The 22,250-nt window shown below is 37.8% G+C and overlaps 1 protein-coding gene across 3 annotated transcripts in view; it reads right to left on the minus strand.

The window, feature by feature from the left end:
• Positions 1 to 22,250, minus strand: part of PSME4 (proteasome activator subunit 4) — a 68,764-nt gene that overhangs the window by 15,175 nt on the left and 31,339 nt on the right. For all 3 annotated transcript variants that reach the window (XM_075708556.1, XM_075708557.1, XM_075708555.1), the window contains 17 exons: positions 20,494 to 20,589; positions 10,682 to 10,737; positions 9,515 to 9,571; positions 9,270 to 9,325; positions 9,090 to 9,188; positions 8,540 to 8,602; positions 8,282 to 8,377; positions 7,320 to 7,451; positions 5,616 to 5,825; positions 4,753 to 4,889; positions 4,380 to 4,433; positions 3,574 to 3,703; positions 3,118 to 3,199; positions 2,425 to 2,578; positions 1,817 to 1,886; positions 959 to 1,084; positions 455 to 607 (listed from right to left, as the gene is read on the minus strand). In XM_075708556.1, the coding sequence (XP_075564671.1) occupies positions 455 to 607; positions 959 to 1,084; positions 1,817 to 1,886; positions 2,425 to 2,578; positions 3,118 to 3,199; positions 3,574 to 3,703; positions 4,380 to 4,433; positions 4,753 to 4,889; positions 5,616 to 5,825; positions 7,320 to 7,451; positions 8,282 to 8,377; positions 8,540 to 8,602; positions 9,090 to 9,188; positions 9,270 to 9,325; positions 9,515 to 9,571; positions 10,682 to 10,737; positions 20,494 to 20,589 (1,771 nt within the window). The remainder of the gene's footprint in view (positions 1 to 454; positions 608 to 958; positions 1,085 to 1,816; positions 1,887 to 2,424; positions 2,579 to 3,117; positions 3,200 to 3,573; positions 3,704 to 4,379; positions 4,434 to 4,752; positions 4,890 to 5,615; positions 5,826 to 7,319; positions 7,452 to 8,281; positions 8,378 to 8,539; positions 8,603 to 9,089; positions 9,189 to 9,269; positions 9,326 to 9,514; positions 9,572 to 10,681; positions 10,738 to 20,493; positions 20,590 to 22,250) is intronic.

Here is a 22,250-nt window from a genome sequence, read left to right on the forward strand (position 1 = left end):
AGGACTTCACCCCCCACCCCCAGATTTTAAAATGTCTTTTTTTATTTTTTATTATGGAACTGATTCTCCCAGAATTATTTTTCAGCATAGAACTTCATTTAAAGCTAATCTAGACAGCTAGGTCTAGACTAAATAAAGATGTAATAGTCTGAGATGGACATAAGCACTTACTCCAGTTGGAAATTACGAACAATGTCAGCTTTACTATCTCCTTACCAGCAAACTGTTCTTAGTTCTAATCTTGAAGCAATTTATTAACACCTAGTATTACATAGGCACCAAACCAAGCTATGAATTGTGCTCAAAGTTTGGCAACAAAGCACTAAGTGTTGCAATATTTTCCAGTCCTTTCTTGGACGTAGGCGACACGTTAAAAGCCCTCAACTTCATATCTTTAATAATTCAAACTTATTCCTTAACTTCCATGAATCACTCAAAAATACTACTTCAGCACCTTCTCGAATGTCCAGTGTTTAGAACCTCTTATTAAGCCAGCTATAATTTCAGCTACACATCTCTGGGTGCTTTCATGGGAGTCTGCCACAAGTTGTTCTAAATGGGGCTGAAGAACTGGCAAGAAGGCATCATCAAAGTTTCTGAAAAGGCCCTGTAAAACAAGATGTGAAAGTGTCTTCAGGAATTATCAGTCTAAACCATTGTCTTTGTAAGAACATAAGATCATGAAGCGCTTGAGATTTGAATATGCAGAAAGTGAAATTACTTTGCTTTTGTAACCAAATTACATGCAAGTGTCCTACATACTTTTATATTACTCTGATTATGTTTCCCTAAGTAGTAGTTAATCAGAAGAGAGGATTAAAAGGATTAATCATAGCACCATACCTTTAAAAATCAACATTTTGCAACAGTAGCGTGTAAGACAAGTAGCATGTGGCTCTTCCACGCTTTGATAATTAACTACAAAATGGAAGCAATTTAGTTATTGAACTCTAATTACCTTGAAGAGGCAAAATCTGCGAGGATTAAATTTGTCTTTTCCTTTTCTGTCTTCTAAAGACAAAAATTTTATTAACTGCTCAACAAACTTGGGATCAGAAAAGTGATCATATATAATTTGTTCTGCCTGTAACAGAAGGAAAAACAAGGATTAGCTTTGAGGTGCTTGACTGTCACAGTGATATCCCAATCTTTTCAAGTCCCATTTTTCATTTTAATTCTATTTTTGGAAAAAATCATGCCCGAGTTATCCATTTCCCCCCCTTATATTGGGTAATGTTTTGCAAGAGTCCTGATTTTATTTTCATTAATGGCTTTGGATTGTCTTTCCTTTCACTAGCACAACCCCTACAAAGTAGTCATTCCCACTGTCATTAATTACCTTGTTCTAAACTCTGATAAAGATTTGAAAGGGAACAAGAAAGTGCTCATTAATACAATTGCTCCACGATCACTGACAGAGAAGCTGCAATACGCTAAAACAATAATTTCTTGTATGCTAACCCCGTAAGTATGAAAATGAACTAGAAAAACACGATTAAAAGTGTCTTGTGGGGATCAAGGTTTTAGAATAGTTATCACTTATTGCTTGTTAAAACCATGATTATATCCACACAGCCATGAAACTGCGTAGTTGAGTTCAATATCCATCTTGGTTTGCAATCAAGCCAAACAAATCTGTTTCCACACATTTTGTGTAAGCACTCTCTAAATGCCAAGCAATACCTAGGCCAAAGGAGAGAAGGGAATTTGATCTCCACATTGTCTCCACAATAATTTGTGGACAATATTAAAAAAATAAGGGAGGAGAAGTAGTATTAAAAAACCCCACCAAACTGAAACATGCTGAAACCCTTACCTCTGTCAGCTCATCTCTCCTTCGCCCAAGCTTTGGTTGATGCTCAACTGGAGCATAAACTGTCATAGTTCTGAATATTAAAAAAAAAAATACAGTAACGCATGTTTCAAAGTAAAATAAAGCTTATGATAATTTTCTACATTCTCTATATTAAATAGGATTTATCATCAACTCCAAAAGAGCAAAACTGATACGAAAATTTACAACAAAAAGATTAAGTCTGTTATTATAAAGGTTTTGCTACAGCGAGCAATCCAGAATTATTAGTGATAGAATACTCTGCATATTTTGCAACTAGGTAACTTTCAAACATGTATACTTCATTTTAAAACCAGCAGTTAAATAGCCATATGACATATATGCCTATAGTACCCACGAAACCAAAAGAGAAGCCAGTAGAAAATAAATAAATGTAAAAAAACATATGAAAAAAAATCACCCCCTCCCCCAAACCACCCAGAAGCAGTAAAACAAGCAAGGAGCACAAAGGATGAAATAAATTGTATTTTTTTGTTTCAATTTAAAAAATTAACAAACATTATTTAATTCCCCACAGAATTTTTTCTGCTGACTCTCACAATTCTATCCTAATGCTTAACGATACTCACTGAGGCCAGGTATAATATCCCCAGTGTGTTTTCTCCACAAAACAACACGACTCCCAAGCTTCCTTAGTCTTTGGTAAACTCCGACTGTCATAGTGCAGCCACTGGTTATCTGGTCTGTCACCAGCCTGAATGCTGGAAGGCTTAGGGTTTCCACCTGGTTAAAGAGGAATTTCTAATCTATCAAACTTGCTCATTAACAGTCCAGCAAACATTACGACTTACTTTTAATAAAAGATTCTAAAGAGCTTTTATGTCTCCCTCCCCACAATCAAATCTGTACAAAGATTTGCCCTAGGAGATTAAAAGTAACACTAATAGTAACAGAAAATATTCCTTTAGTAATTTATATAAATGTGTCATTTGAAATGATTTAAAAAATAATAAAAAGGAGATATACAAATTATTCTCACAAATTACAAGGCTTTCTGAAAGGAGAATGACCATATCTCTGAAGTTTTAACTCACTTCTAATAAGTGAATAGCTTAATACACACTTGCAACACTGTTTAAAAAAAAGCCACCAAACTGAAAACCGCCTGATTATATTACCTATTTTGTTTGCTGAGGACATTAACAACCAGAGAGAAATGAAAAGCTTGTGATTCCATGTTTAAGTTAACCAGAAAAACACACTTTAAAAAAAAATTCAGGATAAATGTTAGTAAGACTTTTCTTATATTAAATAAAACCTACTTATTTCATAAGGGCAGACGGGCACTTTCTTGTGTGTTCTCTTAAGCTGCTTAAGAATACCAGCCACAGCAGAGATGGCCACCTAAAAGAAAGAAATAGGCATTAATGTATCCGTTCCATACACTTACCTCCAGAAGGATGCGTCTCATCATCTCATTATAGACACGTTTTAAGCCAGCTACTCGGCACCCTAAAAAGCCACTGAAAATTACAGTGAACTTCATCATTCCAGCGGCTGATACTTCCCATAAAGAAGTAAATCTCACTCCTTTCAGGGGATACAGGACATGGCTTAAGCGTGACCTTTATAGCCCACAAAAACCTTCCCACTAATCGTTTTCGGGGGCGGGGGGGGGAAGGAGCTGGCCATTGGTTTTAAGCAGCAAGACACCACAAACATCCGATCTAAAACCTAGTGAGTTGCAAACCAAAAAGATATAATTATGTTGTCTTTACCTTACGAACTACAATTGCATCATGGTTGAGACACTGCACAAAAAATTTTATGGCACGGACAGGCAGTATCCTATCATCCCTCAGGAGCAGAGACAGAAAACCAATACTTATGTGCTCGAACTTCCAGGGACTAAAAAAATAAAAAAAAAATTTCAAATAAGCGGCAGAGTTGCATGTACTGCTTTTGCACAGAAATGATTATATGCATTATGTAAATATGTTTGGACTAACTTAAGTAATGTTCTACATCACCGCTGTAGTCAACGAGCTTAACTGTCATTTAGGGAAACCTCCAGTGTTCTGGGAACACACAAGTGCAATCCAACACATTCAGTTAACGATGTCTTTTTGATCTTGGCATTTCAGTGTAAAATACAGACCTATGGGGGTATTCCTTTAAATTTTTTAAGCACAAATACTAGGCTACCAATTAAAATCTGTTCAGATATCAGTATTATGCAGACAGAACCAGAGGTTCCCCCCCCCCCCCCCCAATAAATAATTTTTTTAAAAAAACCCAAACCAAAACCAACAAAGACAGGTCAAACTTACTAACAACAAAGCTAAACTCCAAGACGTGATGATACCTTAATTTAACAAATCAAGCTTCCAATGAAAATAAATTCAAGACTCATTCACGTCTTTACCTAGGAGACAAATGCAAGACTCCCCCATAGTGGCCTTTATCTGAGTATTACTCAGTTGTGGTCATGCTAACTGCACTTCTTGATGCTTTTGATGTTTATTCATGCGGCCACCTCCAATCCACCCCCAAAGAGTTCTCGTGCACGGAAGGGGAGACTTACAGATTTCTCTGTTCCACACAATCCAGCAGCATGTTGACCAAATTTTCATAGTTTCTGAGGGAAAAAGAGGGAATCATCAACCGGATGCTACTGGGAACCATTTAAAGACAGAGTAAAAGTTCATCAATGAAAGGTGGGTGAAGGCAATGCAGTAAATGCAGCACAAACTGGGAGGAGAGAGGACGAGGAAGGAAGGAAATAGGAGTGCAGAAGAAAGAGGCTGCCAAGTCAGGAGAGAAGACACACCACAACAATCCTTGGACATTCTGAATTTGCCGAGCTTGAGATTTACTTTAGCAATTTCGGATTATTACATTTAACGTACAGTAAATATCAGGCAGCACAAGCTGGTGTTAAGGGAAGTTTAACTTACTGCACAGCCTCGGCATTCTTTTCTTTCTGTCGCTGAATTCCCAACTGAATTTCTTCTGAACGAAGACCTGTGAAGTTTGCACCTGGATGTTCTGTTTTTTGCAGCATAACAGCTATCTCAACACATTTCTCTGGAACCTATTGACAGAGAATGCAAAGATTTAGGACAAGTTTTTATATTTGTTTATTTCTGTTTTTAAATAAGGAGAGTTGTTTATTTCTGTTTTTAAATAAGGAGAGTTCAGAATCATATGAAAAGCGCAGAATTTCCATGAAGTCCGTGAAAAAGTATGGAAGACAGCTTTTGTGTTCACACAGTAGAATTATTTCTCCAAGTAAATGTTTGATTCTGTTTTAAGATAAAGACAAACTTTAATACTTCATTAAAGCATAAAAATTGTCTCTAAAAGATTTTTATTAATTGGCATTCATTCTTTAAAATAAGTACCATGCCATTTATCCCACTGATTAGGCAAAAGGCAGTTGTGTAACGTGTGCTGTGTTAGCACAGTGGGACAACACTACAAATACTGCCAACATTAATTTGATGACACTGTCCTACCAAAGCACACCTTCACACCTGATCAGCATGGCCCATACTAATTAACACTGAAAGGCAACTTAAACTTCCTTTCTGTAACAGGCTTCCTTAGAGGTTAACGAAAAGTTACAAACTCCAATAGCATTACAGGAAGCTCTATTACTTCAGCCTCAAAAATACATGTCTACATTCCTCTGTAACAGAAATCAGGACGTGATCAACATCACAACACTAACTCAAATAATATACATGAGTCTCAAGCATTTATGCAATCAAACGCTCTCAGAATCCAAGACATTAATGCCAAGCAATCTGTCACTTACTGCAAAATCCAATCCAATTGTTTCATACTGCCTATGGATTTTTTCTGCTAGGTCATCAAAGAGTCTAACTATGGATGGTTTTTCCAAGGACATAGCTTTGCTAAGCCCAGAAGAAACAATCGCTGGCCACGTCTGTGCAATACAATCCCAATCGTGAAGATTTGCCAAACATACTCCACTGTGATTTCCAAGAAGACAATATAAGGCACCCTGCAAAATGAAAGAAGTCATTTTTAAAAGTTAAAGCATTGTTCACATATAAGTGATATCTATCTACATAAGCATGCAACCACACAGAATAAAAATTAATCTTCATCTTACCAAATCATTAAAATGTACCATAAACATTCAGCTATGCGGCCTCATTGTCAAAATACTGAAGATTTTTCACAGACTCCTCTTCATACTAGAACCGTTTTAATGAGATTGGAAGCCCTGCCAATTAATTTATCCACAGAATGGCTGGCTGATTTCTGAATTACATTATAAAGATTATTCAGTGATCAAGTACCACACCTGGCCTTTCTGTGAACTTACCCACGTTTGGGCTGCAGGCAAATCATAACCCTGTTAAGTAGGCACCTGAAATGGTGCCGACCGAACAGGATGGGGATAACTACCGGAGACGAGGAACTGGTGAACGTGACAGGTGATTGTGTGAGAAGCTGACAAGAGTTACACACAGCGAAGCAAAGCCTGGCTGGATTTCACAGGTGATTAAGTGGGAATTATGTGAGAAATGGCCAAATTTCACCGGCAATTGGAAGGAAGTCTTGGGGACCTTTTGGAGAGCAGAGTCTTACAAGAACAACAGTGCCTAGGTAACCACATCAGTAATACCATACAGGCTACAACTGCCTGGTAGCAGTATCAGAAACACCAGATTCAGGTATGGGAGCAAATGCTGTAAGTGTAGCAAAACTGGGACCAATCCAGAAGAAGTAACTAGGTGCGGGTTGCTTATCTGGGAGGAGACAGGGATGGAGAAAGTGAGGTACAAGGATGGCAGAAAAAAATAATCATCAAGAAACGAGAAAAGGGGTAATAAGATATGCAAACAAGGTAATGGCATGCTGTCTGAGAGTACCTATCAGGCAGCTGGAGCAGGACAGTAAGCCATAGCTCTTGTTCTGACCCTATGACAAGGGTCCAACTCGCCCCTGTGGCCAGGAGGACTGAGGGGGTGCAGAGGAAGGAGGGGAGCATGATGCTTTCGAACACCCGGACAGATAGATTGCATCCTGGCATCACTGCAGCAGCATCATTTCTTTCCAGGCCTGACAGCATCAGCAATTACCCACCATTTCATAACAAACCCCACCTGATTTAGTATAATTTTTTTGGGTGATCAACTTTTTGTCGAGTTCACGTTATTTTCTTGTACTGTGAGCTGACAGAACTGTCTAACACGCGTTACCACCTTGGACTGCAGCTTCTCAATTTCCGTGTCATAATTTAAAAATGGGTGTTAACATACATTTTTGTAATACCTGAACACACAATGAAATGAGGAACCTATATAAACACAAAATTTCTCTTGACAACTGATCTAATCCAAGCAATTCCTTACACTAGTCATGCATAAGCTATATGCCATGAAAATATCAGTCATGCTGATAAGCAAATCCCACTTTCACCATTAAAAATTCTCCTGTAAAAACACTTTAAAAAGACAGACATGAAACAAAGGTAATGAGACTGTACTTTAAATTGCTTTTGAGTGACATCTTGCCGGTCTGGACGCAAGAACTCCAAAACCAAGGGAATGATATCTCTGCAACAAAAATTGTACGTTCCCAGAGCTGTGAAGAATGCTTGCTGAGCTTTACTTCTGACCTGTGGGAAAAGAGACATTGCTAGAAAGTCTTCTGAGCCAAAAATACACTCTACAAAAATGACATCCTTACCCATTTCCGTGACTTATGCACAGCATTTACATGATGTATTTGTGCACAGAAAGAAAATTATTTGTAGAAGGCTGTAAATAGCATGCTTCCCCTCACCCTTGCTCACAGTTGTTTATAAAAACCTACTTCTTGTTCCTAGCATTTACTTGAGAACAGCTACAAAGTTAAAGAAAATTCTTTACGTTGCCAAAAAACAGTCACTGTGTTTTTAAAATAATTTGAAAAGCAAACAGCTAGAATAACAGGAGCAGTCAGCAGAACTCTAAAGAGCCTGCAGACATTGTGGATGGATCTGAATTTATACACACACACAAAGCTCTCACCAGGCAAAGAGTTCAGAATCCAACTATCAGCACACTTGTTTTGTTTATTTTTAAGAACTAGGGTGCCATCATAGCTACTTCCTAAAAGTAGACCAAGTAGTGTCATGAATCATATCATCACATCTAAGAACCTCAACCTGGTGTATTTTTATTAAAATTTTGTATTGAATTATTGTTTCTAGAATCCTAGAGTTAAGTCCCTCAAAAAACTTAACATTTGTAACCTAAGTTGGCAGCCTCTCCACCCAGTTATTTATTTGACAAAGAAGGGGCTTCAAGCAAAAGCTATGCCAAAATTGGCAACTAATGCAAATGAAGTAAATATTTCATGTTGCCATGGAAATAAATTGAAAAGCAAAGATCCTGAAAACATAACTTGAAGAGATCAATAAAAAAAAACTCCATATATTTCAGTTCCAAAGGGGTAGTTCCTTACCTGACCGTATGAACTTGTGGACAAACACAAAAGATCTCTGATCATCTCCTGGTGGGAAGTTTTATATTCACAGCCTTCCATCGTTAGTGTTCTCAGCTAAATTGCATAGAACACACAAATAAAGGACAGATTCTTTTTACATTTCACACATGTAAGAGAAACACTAGCACAAGATTATTGCATCTTTTGCTAAATGACAACATAACAAATCAGCTTTTTGAGAAAAGTAGTTAGCGAAGATTTAAGTGAAAGTATTACCTCATGCTGCAACATAACTCTGTCTATCAGCAAAGCTCTGATATGCTGTTTCTTTCCTTGAAGCTGTAAACAAATATATGATTGGGTTTAGAAACCAGTATTCGTATTAGCAATTTGCACTGAATTCCCCATGTACTCTTCTTGTTCTAGAAACAAGCAAATTTCCTGTAGAAATTCTTCCCGGCAGACAACCTTGATTTTTTTGCCCTGGTAAAGTTTTTTATTTGCCTATTGCTCTATAAGCAAAAGGAAGCGCTGGTCACAGAAATTTCTCAGTTAAGAAGGACCAGAATGGAGCATCACGCCAAATCTCAGACTTCAGTCCTGAGAGGGACGGAGGGTTACTACAATTCAGAAATGCTAAGCTATTTACTCATAAGATATCTAAATAAAGGTACAAGAGCACTGCAAAACAGTATTTTATCAAGGAATTAGATTTCAAAATTACAAAAACTGATTAGGACAGTAATGAAAATACAAAAAAAGTCTTTCTGAACATTAGGAACTGTCTCCACCCCTCACCTAAGCTTTACAAAGAAAAATCACTGACCCTGTTCTCCATTGATTTTTTCACTAGATTAAAGCTTTTCCATCGTGAATCAAACTCATGCTTGTGAGACCCTTGGAACTGCAAAACATCACTAATAATCTGTAGAAAGAAAAAGATGACAGAGTGACTATTTTGCAAAACAAGTAATCTTGTCTTAAGTATTACAAATTATAATTATACCTTTATTATTAGAAATAAAGACTTGGTGTCATCTTCTGAATTATCAAGTATATAGCCTGCAATTAGAAGAAAAATAATTTATTGTCAGACAGGAAAAGAGCTTTAAAAATTAACAATAATTTTATTTCTACAAAGCTTAAATTTAAGAATTATAGGCAAAGTAAACAAAACAAGTTTCCCATCTATAAAATTATATTTAAAAGCACGACACAGTACTTTTTAGATAGAGGAGTGGTTAAACTTACGCAGCAATTTCCTTGTAACCCTTGCAATTGTTTCTCGATAATTCTCTCGTGATAAATCTACAAAAAAAAAAAATTAAACATTTGCTCTCTATTATACAATAGCATAAAAAGCAATTTACAGGTAAGTGAACTAGTGGAAAGCCAGAGCGGACTATTCAGAAATGGCAGTATGGACTATTATAAAAATAACCATCGTGTTCTATCTAAGGACACCACGCTCACAGGGCCACCTTCTGTTTATCAAGTCAACAGTATGTTTTTTTACATGTATATAACCTTTATCTGCCCTGACAGTTGGCTTAATTTCTAACCACAGATTGAGACATATTATTTAGCGTATGAAAACTGAGTAACACATTAAGCAGGGTAAAAAAGAAAGTCAATAGAGTAGATTTTTATGGATCGGGTGATCAAGCCAGTAAAAGACTGGGAACTTATTCCCCTTCAATACATGGAAGGGAACAGACGTTCCCAATCTAAACACCAAGAAATGCAGAAGAAAGAAGGATCAATGATACAAGCAGTCTCCTTGGAAAGTTTTAAGCCAGAAAAATCTTAATTGCTGCAAAAGACCACTAAGTAAACGCTCATTCTCTATTACGTGTTACATGGCTACAAACTCACCACTTGCAAGCTAATAGACCAGATTTTAGAAGAAGTATTAAAGCACCTAAAAACATTGAACGGTCCAATAAGCAGTTACCGTGTGTGCCTCAGTTCCTTATTTAAATAGCTCATCTTCACTTGGAAGATGGTGAAGAATACACACAAAGCCTGAAAAAATGCAGTTTTCTTCTAATGGAGCTGCCACAGCCTTTAGCAGGTTATGCCTTGATTCCTTCTGTCTCTCAAGTGCAGTCCTTGGTGCTGGGTGTTGCCTCCTGCACCTCTCATCTGTGTGGAAGTACAGGGGCCCAACCATTCTGACCTGGGGGTTGGACCTGAGCTCCCATTCCCAGCTCTATTACTGCAGCACATTTGCATCTCGGATACCGTCGTGGAAGATGAAACGGTGTGTACACAAGAACTTCCATGTTGGCCAAAAAAGACCATTTCATACACAGAGAAGAATCAAAATTACGGTCTCAAAAAGAACCTACTGTTTTTAAAGCAGACCAAAAAAAGAAACAAACGCAACCTGTCTGAACAGAGTTAGGATCTACTCACCATATTCAACACCAGTGTACAGTTTTGTCTCTTCCAAAGACACCAGACTCGGGACCCTGCATGAAAACAAACTAAGAATTACTACACATTATGGAAATCATTGACTACGTGAATTTCATTGGCATTTAATTCATTTTAACAAGTTAAATTTCATGCCAGTAGCGCCAAAAATGTTTGGCTTTACTAATAGTATGCCTCAGTTCTAACATTTATAAATCAACCATACCTATGGGTCAGACTGTTTGTCAGAGACAAGTACACTATAAGGACACCACCTCGAACGCAGAATCTTGATTTCTCATCAGTTCTGTTAAATAGCCAGAGATTTGGTCTCATTGTCAAACCTATGGACACACTCATCAAAACGAGCGTGGCTCCTCATCGTCTTAATCTAGGAAGGACAGGGGAATTTGGCTGCTGAGGCAGAATCCTTTCCTGACAAGTTAAGCTGATGAAGCTTTTCTGACTTTGGTCCTTTCTTTACAAAGTAAAGAAATACACCCACTATCTACAGAAGTGCTACTTATTGCTATATATGAAGTTCACTATTAACAACCATGCCAAAAAAATAAAGCCATGAGTCTTCCAGGATTTGGGTCAAACTTACCTATCCAAAATATTTTTTCAAAGTGAATTCTTAGTCTTTGTGGATTTGCTTTTATGTAACCATGCAAAAAAATACAGACTCAGATAGCACATGCCAATGAATTTAAAAGATGTAAGAACATACACTTGGGGTTTTTTGTGTGGGATTTTTAAAATTTGTTTTGGTTGTACGTTTTTGCCTTTTTTTTTTTAAACCTACAGTCTCATCCCCTAAAACATTAAGGTAGACAAATTCAAGCTTTCAAGAACAAAATACACCAGTGTATTATATTAAACAAATAGTATCAGCAAGTAATCCCCATAAAAATAATCTTCACATAAAATAGCACTGACTGTATAATCAGAACAAAGCTAAGTGAAGCAATGTGAATCTACTCCTATTACAAATACTAAATAACACATCAGAAAACACTACAGACTCTGTATCCGAGCATCTGCTACAAGTTACTAAAATAAACTTTCAGATTTCAGGCAATGGCAAACTTCTATCTGTCAGAACCAGAAATAAGGGTCATGTTTCTCCTGTAAAAGTGAACACATTAAAACATGAGCATCACAATTACTGTGCCGATAGACGAAGGAAAAAAACTTGCAATCAAAAATTTGGTAAACTGACTTCACAACCCTTGTAACAGTCACATCTGCACCAACAAAAGTCAAACTGAAATGTCTTTTCCTTAATTGATTTAGACATCAAGAAGCGAAGTCTTAATTTCATTTTCCTTGTATTTCTGGTAGCACTAGGTTAACTTGAAAATAAGCCATTCCAAAAGTCTTCCCACTTTTTTCCCCATCCCAAAACTCAACACTGGCATAGGTGCTTAACGTACAACTTGGCCACTAATACAATTTCCAAAATATCCAACATCAATCCAGTACTTTGGTCCTGAATAACTGAAGTTTTTACGGTCTCACACACTCGCTCTTTTAGAATCATCTACGTGATTGACTTTGAAAGTGTTTGCTATGTATTTCCCCAAGATCAGACCCTTCCAGTTGGGAAGATACAGAGAGGGGATATTTCTGCAATTAACATCAGGGGGAAGAGTGAACCTTCCCACCCCAAATGCTATTACTTCTTAAAAAAAAGAAGGTAACAGATAAATCCAACAATCTCAGACAACCAGATATTAAGCAACTACTTTTTTTTTTTTGGTACAGTATGCTGGATATGTTGATAGGTAAATGAGCAGCATTTTTTTTCTACAGTATTTGAATGTATTTTTACCCTCGAACAGTTTCCCCTGATATAAATACACAAATTAAGTTCACATAAGGCTTTCCTACCTATGATGCAAGGAAAATTAAAGTGCAGTTTCCCAGCTTTCCTCAGGTAGCCTACAGAAAGATTACAAATCTTCACACTTCTTTCCCACTCCCAGCAAAACGCATTCAACTGTTCTTTGCCAGCTAGCCAGGTTCCAAACCAAATGGGTAATATTTAAAACAAAGGAAAAACAACACTCCAAGCTCTCTCTACACTTCAGGTTCCTGAGCAAACCAGGAGTAACAACTCAACACCTAGCATCCAGTAACCAAGAACTAGCCTGGTATAGTCCTTACGCTCACCATGACAGTACTCCACAGACAGAATACTTTATTTCAGCAAGGCTACTAATAGGATGAAAACATTATGTTCAAAATGCAACGAAGTTTTATAGCTGGCCCACAAACTAAGATCCATACTAGTAATATTCAGAATTAAGTGTCAGCCACTGAGCCAGAGAAAACTGTGTTTTACTTCAGACACACAAAAGGAAGATGCATGAAATGTTTTTCGTAACTTCAGTCAATACTGATAGCAAGATTCTCACGAGAATGCTTCATGCAATGTATAAATAATACTGTGCTTCATTCTGTATCAACAGTTTTCAACACAAATTGCCAAGAAAACTTACGAAGAAAGAGTATCCAAAATTACAGCTGGAACAGAAATTCCAATTAAACAGAACTTTGAAGAATTCATTCCCTAATTTGCCACAGTACAAAAACTAAAGCATCTTTATTTAAGAAAAAGTGATGCACTATGTTTTTCAACTTCCAGACAGTTTACGGAGCACTCCATTCAAGTCTCAGTGTACATATTCCTCAGTATGTAAGTACAGTTCAGCAATCACATACAGCTTTTCAGAAACAAGTAACTTTTAGCATCACTCCACTGGATCAATTGCAGAAGAAATTTTTCTAATTGCAGAAAAACCCCGTGCCATGTTAAGGATGAGATCAAGGGCCGCCATCAACCTATTTTGACATAAGAGATTAAGAGACAACCGTCGGAAGGTGAACAAGGAGAAAACAGGGTTACTCACCGTGGAGGAGTAACTGTTTCCTTTCCTGTGTGCAGCTCCCCCAGCAGAGCTGGGAAGTTTCCTGGAGATGCCAAGAGAGGTTAGCTAGCCCTGCCCCTCAGCGTACGATATCACATCCTTACACATTTAAAAGAAGTGGTCTTATCCTCGACCTGTAGACCGAACACCTTCAGCGAAAGGACATTAAGAAAGCTCCTACCGACATCTGTAGCAAGAGTAGAGCAATACTGCATCCTAACCAAGCTGTATTTAAGAGGAGACAAAAAAATGGATGTTCTCTGAGCAACCCTGGTTTTGCTTCCCTAAATCAGCTGCGTGTTATCTCATTAACAAGCAGGCTGCAAGAAGGGAAGCGAAGCAAAAGGGAACTCAACCGAACATCAGAGAAAGACTTCTCAGAGAGCTTTACGCTGTGTGCACTTGAAATAATCTTTACTTGCACACCATTAGAGTCATTATAACAAAAGGAGATTGATATTACTTACAATTACAGTGGCCTCTTAAGAAAAAGGGTAGAGTGCGTGCGCAGAAGCATTATCTATACCAGCACACATCTCGTGTGGCAGAGCAACCATTACCTTGTCTTTCTGCAGGCGCAGAAAAAAAGCGTGTATTCATTTTTCCCCAACTAATATCAGGATAATTCACCACAGCTCTGACTCTATGGCTTTGAACACCGTAATTCAGCCAAAAAACCCACTGCTGTCATAAAGGATTACTCCTCACAACCTCTGGCAGCCTCCTCAACTCCTTTTTTCCCCTTCCCCTGTAACTATCCATTTGGCATTAAAAAAGTAATTCACAGAACACACCTGAAATCAATGGCATCTCTACTAGAGATGAAAAGCACTGTGTGAAATAATAATATAAATACACACTATTGGGTCACAAAATAGTTTTCTATTAATTTGTTATGCATGGCACTTCAGAAAAGAATTCATTCATCCACCAAAAAAGATGAAATTTAAATTCCTTGCTACTTACAGGATAAAAAAAAAAAGTCAACACCAAGTGACATTTATTAAAGTTCTATTTCCTACTGGAATTTAACTATTCTTTTCAGTTGTGACAAGTTCAATTATGCAGTTTATTTGTGCATGGATTGTGCACTAATTTTTTTTCTACTGAATCGCCTATCATCTCCCTAAACACAGGAACACTAAGCATTTAAAAATAGCCTGAGCTATTTTTTAATTAAGCTATGGTGGGAAGATGGGATTTTCAGAAGGATATCAATTATTTAGGTCATTCACGTAAAACACAGACAGGAATTCTGCTCCCAAAATTGGGGGGGGATCGCAAACTGCACATAAGAACTGCTTGGTCTCAGAAAAAGCTGGAGCATTATGAAACCTAAGCGTTTTGTGCTCAAGTTCACTAACCAAGGAAATCACTCTTCAAGCACTTCACAACAGCTATGCTGAGGCGTATACCCAGTGTGTGTACGTACACACCTACACAGAGTGTATACTTGTGGGTATACACACCCAAGTCAAGTGTTGGTCAGTTTAACCATGTGTTTTCTGTACTAAATATAGCACTTTTCAGTTCGGAGACTACCAGTCATCAAAAGATAAAAAAAGGAGTAAGAAAAACTAATGAATCAACATGAAAACATTAACCTAGATTGACAGGAGCTTCAAGGAGGCTCATGCCAATGTACACACTTGCAGATAAACAGAAGTTTTGAAACCTTTACTCTAAAGCAGTATTTATTAAGCCATGAAAATAAGGGCACGATTTGATTTTGTCTAGCAAGGAGAACATACCACACCAATTCTGGGGAATTCTATGCAGTTTCAGCTTTATCAAACAATAAATAAAAATTAAAAAAAAAAAGAAGAAACCAACAGAAAAACTTTGTATATTAACTATTCAAGAACCAAATCTATTTTCAATAGCTAATAAATTAAACACACACAAACTGCTGAGACACAAACCAGACTGTTCTTAACAAGAAGAAATGAAGACAGACATTTTGAAATTATTGGGTACTCTCAGGCGTTTGACACCGAGGAACAAAAAACCTGTAAAAGTCCACAGAAATGGACCAAGTGACTTCCCACAAAACTTTTCAAGATGAAAAGTTTCTGTAAGTGATTTCCATAAAGTTATGTTGATGAATTGTAATACACCATCTATAATCAAACAAAACAGAATCCTGGGTTAAAAGTACTGCTACAGTAAAATGTAGTCGTCTCCACGCTGGTGGACAGGCCTTATATTTGCAAGAGCTCTATTTTCCTACTGTAGAAGTAACTTTGAAAGAATTACAGCAGCAACAAAACACCAAGCAGCAAATAGTTACCATGTTAGCCAAAAGCAGTCTCATGCATTCATCTCTGCAATTTATTTTAAACCAGAAAGGTTTAGAACTTGGATCCAGATTCACTCATTTTCTTCTCCCAAAACAGTGCTCATAACTTCTGTTACATTCTCATTCCTCTAGAAGACTACCACGTTTCTGTGATACCGTGATCTAAAATTCATCCATCCAGAACACCCCAAACCTCGCATCTAATGCATGGGAATGCTATGCAACAACACAGGTCAATTACGACAACCAATAATGAAAAAAGCATTTGGACAGCTTGCAACATCTGTGACATCCAGTCAATATATAATTTTCATAATTATGTTTTCCCTATTACTTAAGCAAAAAACCCCTCCTTCCTCACTCAGTCATCTTGCTCTGTACTAGTCACTGTTCTGACCGAGTCACTTAAATTAATGATCAAATCGGGTACCGTGGTCTCGCGCTGTTACAGCCTGCTCCTAATGGAGAAAGCAGCCTTTCTCCCTTCTTCCTGCCACCGCCTTCCCCTGCCTGTCACCCAAGCAAGATCGCAAACAGACCCCAAAAACAAGGCCTGCAAACATTTGGGTAGCTTTCAGTTGTCAAACAGAAAAATAAATCCCATACGTTCAGGAAAAAAGCATCTTGGTGGCAGGAGCAGCCTGCAGGCAGATAGAGTTCACAGTGCTAACTGAACCATCACATCTAGTTCATCATCTGGCTACACACAAAATTTTAAAGTTCATTCTACCCACATATTTCTTTTGCTGAGGTTCAAATTACATAGCTCCAAGCTCTCCCCATCTATGTGATTTTCCTTCCATTCAGTGAGCAGGCTAGAGGATTATAAAGGAACAAATATTCATCATCTGTCTGTCTTGGCAAGAGTCTTCAGATATCCTTAACCATCAAGATGAAGGAAAATCTAGCAGTTACACCTACTCAGCTCTACTTTACAGCCAGCACAAATAACCATGTTGTACTACATGGCATGTGATCAGCTATGGTTCATCAGAGTTAAGGGGCATAGAAGGTATCTGACAAGAAATCTGTGCCAGTTTGGTTTTGAATGTAGATTTTTTTTTAATCTTGAATATAGCAAACCATTTACCAATACCTGCATTCAAAAATATTCCTATACTGCCACGTTAGGACAGTGAATATCACCACCACTAGTGGTAAGTATTAACTGTGAATAGACAGTACTTAAAATAGGGGTGCTCTGGGTAACTGACTTGGCCCCTCTCAATAAAAGCCCTTCAATTTGAAATTCCAGGGCTTTATGTGCATTCCCACTATGTATAATGGGAACAGGCTCAGGAATGTGAACTGGTATCTTACAACAACAACAACAAAAAAAAATCCCAGGAACTTATGACACAACAACAATTATAATCAAACTTTCTTTTTTGTTTTAATAGCAAGTTCATCAAAAGACACCTTCTACATTCAAACTGGATATAATTTTCTGGATATAGGGGATAGAAAACAGTATTCACAGGAGCCTGTTTAGTATCTTTTGATTTAAAAGCAGTATCTCCCTCACTACAGATAGTCCAGTTATTTCTTGGGGAAGGAAGAGCGGGGAATAAGGCAGTGGAGAGGACATCCTCCTTCTTGGTACAACTCCCTTCTGTGGCCCTTGCTTACATACAGTAACCCATTAAAACGGAATATACATTTCTTAAGAAGCATCACTAGAATGAACACCATCTGTCCTGGATGGATCAACTCAGCCTCATCTCTCAAGATGCTAAAGTAATACTGACCTATGTAACTGCTCTTGCCAAGGAAGTTGAATAAACTGTCAGGGATCTAACATTTAATCGATATGAAATGCAAGAGTGCCTCCTTAAGTATTTAGTCCACCTTACTAGGCCAAAGTACAATCCACTGTGCACAAACTCACTCTACTTCCCTCAGATTGACTCCTTCATTAAAAATCCATGTTCCATTTGTGGTAATTCTAATCATACAAAGAATGAGAACCAAAGTTTATTTAAAATTAATTCAACTTCAGCAGGCAAATTCCAGACTCCTGGGTAAAGTCACTGAAAAGATAAATTGCTTTAACTATGTTTTTAAAAAGCCTTAATGTAAACAGAAGAAGTCTGGATGTAAGACTTGCTCACAGCGCATGTAAGACGTTTCATCAATGTCCTGGTTTCGGCTGGGGTAGAGTTAATTTTCTTCCTAGTAGCAGGACAGTGCTGTGTTTTGGATTTAGTAGCAGAAGAATGTTGATAACACGCTGATGGTTTAGTTGTTGCTCAGTACTGCTTATGCCAGTCAAGGACTTTCCAACTTCCCATGCTCTGCCAGGGGCACAAGGAGCTGGGAGGGGGCACAGCCAGGAGAGTTGATCCCAACTGCCCCAAGGGCTGTTCCATACCATACGGCGTCATGGGCAGTATGGAAACTGGGGGGGTTGGCCGGGGAGCAGCGATCGCTGCTGGGAACTGGCTGGGCATCGGTCGGCGGGTGGGGAGCAATTGCACTGTGCATCACTTGCTTTGTGTATTGTTATTATTATTATCATTATTATATTGTTGTTATTATCATTACTGTTTTACTTTATTTCAATTATTAACCTGTTCTTATGTCACCCCAGGAGTGCTTCTCACTCCTCCGATTCTCTCCCCCATCCCATCGGGGTAGGGGGAGTGAGCGAGCGGCTGCGTGGTGCTGAGCTGCTGCCTGGGGCTGAACCACGACAATCAGTATGCGTAAAGTTTGTCCAAAGCTAGGTAATGGTGGACTCTGAATCTCTGCAGATGTTTAGTAGAATAAACTACTGAGTTCCAAAGTTCAGATTATGTGAGAAAAGTCTGATTCTGATTTCTTTAGTACCAAATTAATTTCAGCATATTCTCCTGTAAATTGTATGTATTTAATACGGCAGCACAGATAACTAACAGAATGAAGCAAGTCTTCCGTAAGTATACAAGTAATTTAGAAGTTGATTATAGGTTAATGCCCTAATCTGTACGTTAAGACTTTACAGACCTTGCCCAACAATATAAAAAGATGATTCTAAACACCCCACACCAAAACAAAACCAGAGTACAGTCTACATGAACACATTTTAATGACAGCTGCAATTCACTCTTCTCCACAGGTGATGAGGTTCGTTCTTCTACCAAATGAAGCTTCCATTATTGACAATCAGATAGCCTAGACAAGGGTACAAAACTGCTTCCTCTTACACAGGAGTTTCTTCCTCGGTTAATAGATTACTCTAGCTACAACAGATTTTTTTTTTTTTTTTTGGGTGGTGTTAAAGACTTTTTGGACCAAGATAGCCTTGCATTTTGAAGTTCAAGGCATCCAAGGACAAAAAAAACCCTTCTCCTTTGAAGGACCAACACCAGACACTCTGTCCTTGAACGCGAGCCATATGAACTGCAAGCGCCTAGTGCTTGCTGCCTAACAGATCCCAGGGCAGGATTCAGAATCAAGAAGCAATGCTAACACACTCCCACATTTTTCCAATATGGACCAGGAGCACATTGCTGGTACAGGAACAGTCAATGCCTCCTGAAAGGTGTTGGAGTCCTTATTTTAGAAGACAGGCATAATCAGCCTGAATGCCTTGCACTGCCTCTAACTAAAAGATTACTTCCCCGCATTTCTTACATAGTCAATGGTAAAAGATGGCCTCTACAAAGCTCTCCAGCTTAACACATGTTCTAACATACACTCAGGCGGAGCCTCTCCCACTGTACAAAGAAGCTCACAGAAGCTAGGCACCCGAGTAATGCGTTTGAGACTAATGCTCCTTGGCACTTGGGCAAAAAAAATCTCAGCAACAACTTTATAGTAACCATACAGACTGCAGCCATAAGCTTAACTGAAACCCTCCATATTTTAAACATGATAGGTAACAACAGGAATACTGAGATCAAACTCATAATTGCCTCTAACATTAATATTTCAACGTAATTTCTTAAAGAAGTCAAAACTAAAGCAGCAATCCCGCCTATTAAAATGCAGTCTGTTTTAAAGCCTGAACTACAGTAATGCAACAGAAAGTTCCTATTGCTTCCAAAATGAAAGCCGACTCGAGCGTTTTTGCTAGAGTTCTACTGTATGCTGGCACCAGTAGCCAGGTTCTGCTGTGACATTATTCACGGGGGTTTGAGCACTCAGACAGGACTTATTTCCTATTTTAATACGAGAAGACAGTCGGCAAGAAGTTCAGAATGTTTATGACTTTACTCGTTCAGGGTGAGAGGAATATTAGTAAGATGGCAGTGCACTATGGTTTGAAAGCTTCTTTTAGAGGAGGGGAAACACGAGTAAATGCCTAGCTTCCATTTCCTTTACATAAAGTAGCATCAGCAATGCAGTGGTGTCACCTACCTTTTTAAACGTTTTCAGAGTCTTGCACGAAAAAAAGCACTTAACACTCTTTCATATTTTAAGTACTCAAGTGTTAGTGTAAGTCACTATTTCAAATTTCTGTATCTTTATACTAGTATGAGAGTTCCTTAACAATAGCCATTGGAAGCAGTTGTGTGACAATAGCAATAAGCACTAAAAAACAGTATGAATATAATTGCTAAGAATGTTTGCAATATAAAAATAAATTTTTTACTTACAGATGAGCCACCCTTTCTCCTTTTAGAGGAGGCAGAACATTCCCAGAACCAATCAAGCAGTTATGCACTATAGCAAGACACTGCTGCACGTCATCTCTTAAACAAAGAAGAAAACCCGATTACTCATCTGTTAAATGCTTGAAAACATACAAACGATAAATCGTATTTTTGGTGAAGTTTTATAAAAGCCCTTTTCTTTCGCTACATCACTTCTAAACACAAGAGGGAGCACTAGAGAAATGAGTAATTTTTTGATCTAACCTAATTCTATTACAGAGCCCCAACATTCAACTATGTTTTCTGAAAAACTTGGTTTGGAGATTTTGTATTCTGAAACAGTGAAGGAAACACCAGTATAATGAGATAAACTCATCTCAAACCAGACAGCTTTACCCCAAAAAACTGGTTTGAAGCATTTTATCTAAATCTCAGATAAAACCCATGAAATAACTCTCTACCCCAAGGCCAAGAAAAGTCCTTCCCACCATGAGTAGGATGAGGGAATATTTTCTTTATGAGTGAATATTTTACATTCTGAAGATAAATTATAATGCAACAATGTGAACAGCTTGCTTTTTTCTGTGTTATTTTAGAGAATTAAGGAATTCTTTTAAAAGCTGTCTCATCTAAAGTAGTAGCATTTAGTATATAGTTACAAATTTTGCCCTTTGTTCTTATCTTTGTAGTAAGCGGCTCTGATTCGTAAAATAAGTCCTTTCAGCCCTCTACAGAGGTTCCCTAACTGAAGGGCTCTTAGTACTCATGCATTACTTATCAACTCTCTAAATACGTGTGTTTGACAAAGGCTGTTAAGCTTTTTCATTTTATCTTTTGTAATAGAAAAATCTTACTCTGAAGCTCTTAAATACATAAAAAAAGTTTGATTTCCAATTATTACTTTGTGGAATACTGGAAAAGAAAAAAAAAAAAAAAAAAAAAAGAAATTTGACAAGAAATCAAGCTCCAGAAATATTGCAATTCAAAGCAATAGCAAACTCACCTAGGATCTCATTTATTCACAACTGTTACTCCCTCAGCAACTAATGGTATTCTCTACTCTTGCAGCTTTGCTAGCTTGCCTTCCAATTTAATTTGCAATTCATGCACTGGGCTATATTCTCCCAAATCACCCCCATTTATTTCTATTAGGTAGCACAGTGAAGCCTCGACCAACTCAAAGTCCAATTCTGTTATAAATTAGCAGCTTTACATACAAGGTGTCAAAGAGAAAAAGAAAAAAACAAAATAAACAAACATACAAATAAACCAAAGACTTAAATAGGAAGCATATCCTTTCTTCTTTTAGTCTAAGTATACTTTCTGATTGCAGTTTGGTGGCATTGATTTGTCAAGCGTATATTAACTTTTTCAGATTAAAAAAGTGGGAACCTGGTCAGACAGAAAAATATTTAGGACTCTGATACACCATGCCCTGCTTCATGTAGGGCTGCGCTTTATAGCATGAGGTATAACGTCACATGCTGTCAACATCGATTGAGTATATATAGCTTCAAGGACATGAAGGTTTAACACGAGAAATAAAGAATGTTCGAGATTTAATGCTTGTAAACAGCTTTAGCTATTTGATACTTGTAAATGCTTTAGCACATACTAAACTCATGATTATCTTGTGCTTAGGAAACTATCCTTGCGAAGCCACGGTTTCACGCTAACAGTGTGGCACGATTGGGCAAGGGTATTCTTGCCTCCATTACCATTTGTTACGCCACTGACTCTGCACCACCTCCTCAGTTTCA

The sequence above is a fragment of the Pelecanus crispus genome, chromosome 3 (assembly GCF_030463565.1).
Source record: "Pelecanus crispus isolate bPelCri1 chromosome 3, bPelCri1.pri, whole genome shotgun sequence".
NCBI lineage: Eukaryota > Metazoa > Chordata > Aves > Pelecaniformes > Pelecanidae > Pelecanus > Pelecanus crispus.